Source organism: Nicotiana tabacum, chromosome 5 (genome assembly GCF_000715075.1).
Source record: "Nicotiana tabacum cultivar K326 chromosome 5, ASM71507v2, whole genome shotgun sequence".
Classification (NCBI taxonomy): domain Eukaryota; kingdom Viridiplantae; phylum Streptophyta; class Magnoliopsida; order Solanales; family Solanaceae; genus Nicotiana; species Nicotiana tabacum.
The window spans coordinates 78,380,079-78,389,360 of NC_134084.1; the positions used below are offsets into that span (position 1 = coordinate 78,380,079).

The 9,282-nt window shown below is 36.8% G+C and overlaps 1 protein-coding gene across 3 annotated transcripts; it reads right to left on the reverse strand.

Moving 5' to 3' along the window:
* Positions 1–825: 825 nt before the first annotated feature.
* Positions 826–8,506, reverse strand: LOC107816379 (dihydrolipoyl dehydrogenase 2, chloroplastic). Of its 3 annotated transcripts, XR_012709590.1 has the most exons (16): positions 8,067–8,506; positions 7,294–7,440; positions 6,563–6,697; positions 6,368–6,470; positions 5,032–5,156; positions 4,736–4,861; positions 4,577–4,657; positions 3,342–3,404; positions 3,175–3,249; positions 3,024–3,102; positions 2,839–2,939; positions 2,311–2,424; positions 2,036–2,149; positions 1,697–1,768; positions 1,359–1,451; positions 947–1,172 (listed from the first exon to the last, which is right to left on the reverse strand). XR_012709590.1 is itself a non-coding variant. In XM_016642087.2 (15 exons), the coding sequence occupies exons 1-15, from the start codon at positions 8,382–8,384 to the stop codon at positions 1,125–1,127; spliced, it is 1,701 nt and encodes a 566-aa protein (XP_016497573.2). In that variant the 5' UTR covers positions 8,385–8,505; the 3' UTR covers positions 826–1,124. The 3 variants fall into 3 exon arrangements, 1 of the variants encoding a protein (XP_016497573.2); XR_012709591.1 differs by lacking the exon at positions 1,359–1,451 and having other exon boundaries at positions 826–1,172; positions 1,973–2,149; XM_016642087.2 differs by lacking the exon at positions 1,359–1,451 and having other exon boundaries at positions 826–1,172; positions 8,067–8,505.
* Positions 8,507–9,282: the final 776 nt, after the last annotated feature.

The following is a 9,282-nucleotide window of genomic DNA, read 5'->3' on the forward strand; positions in this document are numbered from 1 at the left end:
CCCTTACTGGTTTGTTGCATAAAGGCATCTTCAGCTGTCAATCCTTAATCACAACAATAAAATCAAGAACGGCAACCAAACGAGGATTATACATGCAATAGATTGGAAGGTGATCAACTTCCGTGACTGACTAGGTAGCATGCACTACTTCTGGGAGGTTCATTATTGGCCACTTTATCATGTTATGCTCCTGTTCAATTTATTGGAAATCCAAGAATAGCAACACTGTTATTTATCTTCTGCAAATGCTAAATATAGGGCAATGGAAAAATTTTATGGCTCAAGTTTCTAGGTTGGCTAGGTTTTCAAAAGAGTCAACAATTCTTTCATTTGTTATCGAGCTCCGGTTAACACATATTCCGACAATCAAGCTGTTATGCACATTGCCATAAACCTGGTTTTTCATAAGTGTACCTAGCACATTGAGTTGACGCATATTTTGTCATAGATAAGCTTACTAATAGGTTAATTCATACTTTCCCTTGATGGTGTTCAGGCCCTTCAGGGTACAATCGTTTTAAGCGAGTTGGGATCGGAGTTCATTCACCCTCCAACTTGAGGAGGAGATGCTGGAATTCCAACTGAACCACCTGGACATTTAGTTAGTCCAAGTCCAAGAAGGCTAACTTTAGTTGTATTTCAGTTCAGCGTTTAGCTTGTAGTAGTGGGACGAGCGAGCACCCATGCAATAAAAAGAGGGGGCTGGTTTGTGTGGGAGCAATGAAACAACAACCATGACAGCAACCTGTGTAGAACTCACTTGAAAACCTCTAGAATTTCAACTAATGTTATCTAGTATGAAATGTAGAATATGTGAATCAAAAGTTGTACAATGTCAATGTTGAATTAAACAATACAGATCATCTTTCATATTGATATCGTTGCTCATTTAAAAGCATCTAGACCTAGCACAAACCTAAGCTAATAAGCTAAAAGTAAGACAAAATTGAATTTCTGAGACACTCATTAGGCATTTAATGATGTCTACAATTCAAAAAAGCTAGAAAAAAGCACCTCTTTGAAGCGGTAATGCACAACATGAGAAGATAGAGCCAATAAATTCCATTGGGAAGCTTCTGCAAAATCCTATTAACTTAAGTCTCAATTAGAGCGGCTGTCGAAGCCTATGCTGCAACCGGCTCAGCAATTGGACTAGAAGCGGTAGTTTTAACCTGCCATAAAATGTATACATATTATTGCAAAAGCTTAAAAATCAATTTCCAATCATACCATACATAAGAGAGAGACGACAATTTGTAGACTACCCAATATGTTTGAGCATGCTCTTGAGAGAAATAGATGATTAATATACCAGTGAAGAATAAGAGAATCTCACTCCACAACCTAAGGGAGATTACCTCCCCACCTGCAACTTGTACATGCGGCTCTGGTTTCTTGTAAGCACCCCGCCATTCATTAGCTTAAGATCTCCATGCTCAGGACAAAAAGACCTTAATATATATAAGCATCAGACCTTCTACTGAATCTGGAGATCAAAGAATAAGCCAAGCTTCGGGGCAATTTTACGATAACCATAGAGGTCCCCCCAGATCACTTTTAACAATCAAAGGAGGACTAGAATGTCCTAGTCTAATACCAATTCTTGTGAGGCACTATGACCCCTCTAACATCCCTAAAGAGGTACGATCTCGTTCAAGACATTCTACCAGCATTACACAGGGCACAAAGAGATTACCTTTGCTGATTTAAAGAGTTCATCAATCACTTCAGACAAGGTTGGATGTGCATGAACAGCGTACTTAATGTCCTGTAAAATGCAATAACAAATGTAAAACACATGAGAAGAATGCTGACCGAATAAATGACTTCTCAAATCGGATACAACACTCATTGAAGCTTGCAAGGATCTACTAAAGTTCATAATCCAAAGAAAACATGTTAACTCCATCTCCCATTGCCACAAACCAAAAAAAGAGAAAAAGCATCAAACAAGCTGCAGGTAACCATTTACTTGAGCCCTTCCAACAAATGGTTAGTACTGTGAGGAAAATGCAATTTGCAGGGCAATGCCTACTTGTATGCGTGATCCCAGAGCTATGGCATTGGATGCTTCATGTATTAGATCAGCAGCATGCATTCCAAAGATGTGGACTCCGAGGATCTCACCATTGTCAGGCCTATAAATCAACTGCATTTAACAAGAATTTCAGTGATCACATAAGACACTACTCTGCAGGGGAGGAAACATCTTAAAACGATAGGAAAATGGAAACAACAAAAGAAGCAGCTGGTAACATAAAGAATAAATCATGTAACATCAGCAATCCTTGAAAAACGATAATGTGCTACCTTTGCAAGTCCTTCCCCTTCATTTTCAGCAAGAGCTTTTGTGTTAGCCTTGAAACTAGTCTTGGCAATACTAATTTCAAAGCCCTCCTTCCCAGCTTTTTCTCTCGCTTGAGGCTGCATAATTGCAACTATACAATCAAAACTCTATATTTAAGTGCTATCACAAAGAAAACAAAAAATCGTTCACTCAGGAAATATTTTTCCGTCGTCACAAGCATGCGTGCTTCTCTAAGGGTACAGAAGCATTGTGTGACAAAAAGAGGCAAGCATGAGAACAAAAACATCCAGTAGCAGAGCAATGTACAAACAGTCCCAGAAAAGGATGGCATATTCTGTCTCCAACCTATAAGGTAACCACATTATCAAATCTGTGTGGAAGTTTCCACGCAACCATGTTCCACGTGTAGATATTATTAGGGAATTAAATTTCCTTATAATTACTAAAGATCATAAAAGAAGAAAAGACCATAGCCCATAAGAAAAAAGGGCAACATCAAACAAAAACAATATTCAAAGAGATGATAATACCTCCGTCAATCCGACCATACTGATTTCAGGATGGGTAAAGCACGCTGCTGGAATACTTAAATGATTCAGGATATGGTCCTTTCCAGTAACTTGCTCAACAACTATGAAAGAAGGCAAGGCCATGAGTTAAACAACTATCAAAAAATTGCTCAATTACCTTGGCACGGTTGATAATTTCATTTTACCAGAGATTCCTTGTGCACTTGCAGCATGTGCAAGCATCATTTTTCCATTTGCATCACCAATGCAGTACAAGTGAGGAACCTATCAAGCACAAAGGGTTAAAAGCGGAAAAAAAACTGTCGAGAAATGCAAAAGAAATAAAATAATGCCTACCAGCTCCCCATTTGCATCGATGACTTGCATGTGTTCATCAACAGGAACAAATCCACGTTGTGTTTGAACATTTATCTGTTGACAAGTGATAGCCAATACTATAAATTGTCATCAAATCATTCAAATTAGTTTTCCCAGGGGTTTCAGTTAACACTAATGCAACTAACATTTTCCAGGCCAAGTCCTTGCGTAAACGGAGCCCTTCCAGTTGCAATAAGAGCAGCATCTACCTGCAGTAGAATAATGTAATTCAGGTTTCATGCAAGACACTAGTGACAGAAAGCAAAGTCATTGTTAGGGGATAAGACATGTGGGCAACACAGTCCTTTTGATTGAAAATATTAAAACTGTGTATAGTACTTTATTAGCTCCGATTGCAGCAAAAGTCTCCCTCTTTAGAGTTATTAGGAGTACAACTTATCAATAACACCTAATCTCCAAATTTTGCTGCTTAACCTTTCAGATGTTTGATCCCGTTTTCACCTTCTACCACTTATGTAAGCTCCAGCGTCTACCATTAAGCTCTGATATTCATTATACTTGTACATACAACAGTGTTCTTTAACAATCAGAAAGAGCTTATAAAATATCAACATTTTAAGCGTAGTCGTTTAACAAAGTCTCTATGTTACAGGCAATACTACTGATAAATCTTAGATTACAGTTCCTTATAGGACTTTTAAGTTGCAGGAACCAAGGACTTTTAAGTGAAAAGAGAAAAAAGAAGTTACTTGTCGAAATTTACAAGATTAGTTCCTTATATAGAACTTTTAAGTTGCATTTGTCAAGTGACCCACTTTGGTTGATGGAATTGATGTTATCTCCTTATATGGTTTTTTTGGGCAATCCTCATCTCATGAGCTAACTTTAGTGGTTAAGTTAGGCCGAAAATGATATCAGAGTTAGGCCCATTTGAAATCTTAATTTACCTCACGTTGGGAGCCTACGTAATGTTGTTCATGCTCCAAATATCCAGTCTTGGGCGTGCAAGAGGGTGTTAAGTGTTACAAAGAAAAACTTTTGCATGCTGCTAGACTGAAGCCACACAAGTCTGAATCAAGTGAAAAGAGAAAAAAGAGAAAAGAGTTCTTATTAAAAATGATGGTGAACACACAAGGGAGCTCCTTATATAAGAGTTTTTCTTTTCGAGAAGAACTCCTTATAAAGGAGTCTTAAATTAAAATTTCCTAATTCTTGGGTTTCCTAGCTATTATGACATATATTATAATTCCTAATTGATATGATTGTCTTGACTTTTCGTGAACTAAAAAGTAGTTAACCATTTTAAGAATTATGATCTTAATCATGTTGTAGCACTAAAAAATGTACAACCTCAGTCAACAAGTATATATTAGATTTAACAATGTTAAAGAACTCGTCAAACCAAAGAGCTACAACTTACTTCCAAAGTATCCTTTGGTTCCTTCGTCTTTGCATCAATAAGCTCAATTAGCACTGGCTTTCCATCCCTTGCTGGAGTTATCTGAATAAGGTGGGACAAATTAAGATAACTTGCTCTCAGAATGGCATTCATATTAAACTAAGTTGTGGCATATATTACCTTGCTCGCAAATACACCTGTATGATAGTCAATCTTCCGAGGATTGATAAGAACCCGCTGCGCCAGTTTCCCAATCTCAGGATCAAAGCCAGGCATGAGCTGATCTAGAGCTTCAACAAAGGTAACCTGTAAATTCATCCCATGGTCAGCATGGGGAGACAACCTCTCCATTTTTCCATTATCTAAAAGAAAATCGGAAAATGACATGCTTGAAGTTGTATTGCATACGCTAAATATCTTTTAAAACAATAAATACATAAGAACCGCCAGATGCATAATGTAGAAAAGGTTCATACCTCACTTCCAAGTGCCGTGTACACATCGCTAAATTCTAGTCCAATGTAACCACTTCCAACAATAGCAATCCAGTTGGGTACAAATTCTAATTTAAGTGCATGGTCACTAGTTATTACAGTCTTACCTGCAAAGCAAGGATTGGCATCAGTCAATGATACAACTGAATGTAAAAGCTCTAAATGGTCTAGGGCAAGCATAATAATTCTCAGTGATGTTCTGGATAGAAAGAAGGGAGGAAATACTAAAAGGGAAAAAATGAAATGTGTATGCCAATTTCAGTTCTCTTTCTTGATGCTAATGCTGGTTCCTTTATCTTCGAAACTGCTGTATCTGTTTAACTTAACGAATGACGGGTCAAAATCTCTATCTCCGATGAACTTAAATTAACTCATGTAGGTACAGAACGACGAAAATTTCCAACTGCTGAAGCGAAATGTTCTGCACATTGTCAGATCATTTAACTTAATGGGGCAGGTAAATACACTTCCTGATGCTTAGGCAATACCACAAAATGCGTGAACACTCTTATCAGAAAAGAGTCTTAGAGTTTTGCCCCAATTTGTTTCATCAAAAGTACCATCCAATTGTATGTGCATAAGAAACAATAGCAGAGAGTCAAACCCAATTTCGAAATGTTCTGCACATTGTCAGATCATTTAACTTAACGGGGCCGGTAAATACACTTCCTGATGCTTAGGCAATACCACAAAATGCGTGAACACTCTTATCACAAAAGAGTCTTAGAGTTTTGCACCAATTTGTTTCATCAAAAGTACCCTCCAATTGTATGTGCATGAGAAACAATAGCAGAGAGTCAAACCCAATTTCGAAATGTTCTGCACATTGTCAGATCATTTAACTTAATGGGGCCGGTAAATACACTTCCTGATGCTTAGGCAATACCACAAAATGCGTGAACACTCTTATCACAAAAGAGCCTTAGAGTTTTGCACCAATTTGTTTCATCAAAAGTACCATCCAATTGTATGTGCATAAGAAACAATAGCAGAGAGTCAAACCCAATCTCGTTGACAAGGTTGTTCCTCTACAAGCAGTATCTTTGCTATTTTACACGAGCATTGCATAACAAATGGGCAATAGGCTTCAACTTTCATTACTTCTTTTCTTTTGAAAGCATCAACATTGAATTTAAATATTGTTCATCCCATTAAGCAGTGTCTTGAAATTCAAACACTCAACCCGTGATTTAATAGAAAAAAAGGTTCAGCATGCAGCTGGTGAACAGAACCAGCTAAACGACTTGGCATTGAGACTGGCTAATGCAGTTGATGGGTTCTTTATCAAATAGACAATACTGGTTATGAAAGCACTTACCATCAACCTCAATGCCTTTGGGCACAGACGGGACAGAGCCAGTAGCAATTATGATGTCTTTTGCTGTTATTACAGTATCCCCATATTTGACTTTTTGTGGACCCTGAATATTTAAGCACAACCTTCATTTAGTTGAATACAGACGAATAGGATAGCTGTAGTACACTACAACAATTTATAAATATCTAGACCTACCAAAACTGTCCCAAAACCAGTCAATATATCCACGCCAAGGGCTTTCATAGAATTGGTCAAGTTACCACGTATCTTGGAGGCCAAATTATTTGCATGATCAGCAACAGCCTGTCTATCATACCCAGCAGCAGCAACCTTTCATGGAAGGTTGGATACATTAAGTCAAAATTAAGACTGAGAAGACTAAAAGAACATGCATACACAAGATGAAGTTAAAAAGTGTACTATAAGCTTTCACAAGAGAACTTCCTCTCTAGATGACAATTAGGGTTAACAACAATTCATAGTGTAAAGTTCATTAAATCACAATATCTAAGGAAGAGAGAAACACAAGTGGCTTGTCTTTAGCTAAATTATATGTGTTAATCCTTCAAGCCTGATTTTGAATGGTTTTGTGCGCGTATTCAGTGAGCATTTAGTACGAATCTATTTTTGTTATGAAGGAGGATTCAGTCACAAAAGATAAAAGGACAACATGGGGTGCAATAAACCATTATCAGGCTTTCTCTCTTGAACTACTATGAAGGGTAAAAGCTAAAAATTAGAGTTTCAAATTTGACATGTGCTTTTAAACTATTCCATTTTGCATTATTTCATGAGGTGTAATGTTCTAATTGGACAACATAATACCCAATGGATCAGATCATTTTACCAGCATACAAATTACATAAAAAGATCATGTAGAATGTGAATATTTTATGGGCTTGTAGAGATGCAAGAATAAGAAGCACCTGTAAACCAAAAGACTTCATATGGTGTTCATTCTGAAGCTCCCGCATGCGGCCACTCACAGCTAGGAGGGCTTTGGAAGGAACACATCCCCTATTTACACATGTTCCTCCAACAACATCCCCTTCAATGATGGCAGTTTTTAAGCCCTACAAATATTTATATTAAGTAATTATTCCCTCATATACACTGGCAAAAGAAAGGAACCGCGTTGTTGTTTGAACCCAAATTCCCATTCATTCCAGTCTTTGCACAAGTAATCATAAAAGAGATTGCATCGAGTTGGAAGAAGAATTATCATTTCGTACAGAAATAGACGCCCAATCAGCAACAAGTATCAGCATGTTTTCTGTTCTTCTTTCAGTTATTTCTTGTACATTTCCATTTTCTATTCCCTGCCCTTAAGTAAAGTGCTTTGACATAGTTTAGGAATGATCCAATACCTACGTCCACGAATATAGCTGAATTAAGCCTCTATTGCTTAATAAAGTCGGTAATCATTTTATGTAAAAACTTGTCTATACACCAGATCAAGTTAATCGAACTCCAATGAAACTATGATGGTATTTGGATTGGCTTATTTTAATTGCTTATTGGCTTTTAAGCACTTTTTTAGCTATACGTGTAACTTCACCTGAAAGGAAAGCCAGACAGCTTCAGGTTTCCACTAATTACATTTGGGATCACCAATTATAAATTCCTTCACCAGTTTGAACAAACATATATCCCCTCTCAGCTATGAGTAACACAATTGAATAATAGAAAAGCAATTTACCTTCTCGACGGCGTGAAGAGCAGCACCATGACCACCAACACCAGCTCCAATGATAACCAAATCATAGTCAAAGCCCCCCTGGGCTTTGGAAGAAGAAGGAGCTCCATTTGCGGAAGAAGCCGATATTGTGTTGTTATTCGAACAACAAAGCCTTGTAAGACGAATGGGAAGGCTCGAATTCAACGCCTCTTTTCTCAGTCCGCAGAATCGAAGCGATCGCGGCGTGAGAAAACTGCCGTTGGCAACGGCAGCTGTGCTGCAGTCGGATCTGCAAATTGTGGAAGGCGAAGAGAAGGAGAGGGAAATTGAAGACTGCATTTTATTAGATTTTGAGAAGAAATGGGGGGAGGAGATAGATATAGCAGAACCAGAATGAATGAATGTTTGAGCCGTTGGAGTTAACTACCTTGTGTCCAATAAATTGTTTCCTAGTTGGATGAATCATTACTATTATTTTGGTTTTGCAGTTGGCTTGAGTCTACTTTTTGTATTAGTAATTTTAAATTCTTACCGATAATATTAAGGTAATTTAACTAGTCAATCATTATTTGGATATAAATTTCTCGACACGTATTTTATGACAAATATTACAGGAAAGAAAGAGACTTGTTGATATGTCAAAATTTAGCTGGCCAACTCAAAATGACAACAATAACAATAATGATATTTCAAGAATGAAAAACAAGGCTAAAGGAGCCCGTAGCTCCTCACGTGAAGATAGTTAGTCTATAGAATGTACTAGCTATGAACTACTAGCTATGAACTAGCCCCAGATGATTCGACACTAATTGCATTAGAGGGCTCATTTTCTTCATTCTTACCCATATTTTTTCAAGAGGAAAAAACATAAAAATATTTGAGTAAAATTTTCAAAAACCTACTGTATACCCATCACAAGTAAATTACCGAACTTCCATGTTATTATAATTTTATAAGTGCTGGCTACTCTTCTTGAATTGAAATATACATTCACTCGATGTGTTTTCTTTAATAATATTTTTATTAAAAAATCATGTATAATTAATAATATGTATAATATTGGAATAAATCATGTATGTTTACCATAAACATCCTTATTCTTATATTCTGAAAAATATAAAATATACATATTTACTGAAAATATACAAGGTATATATATGGTATGTATACATTATAAATTATTTATATGTTTGGTATAAGAAATAAATCATTGATGATTATGCAATAATAACATTGT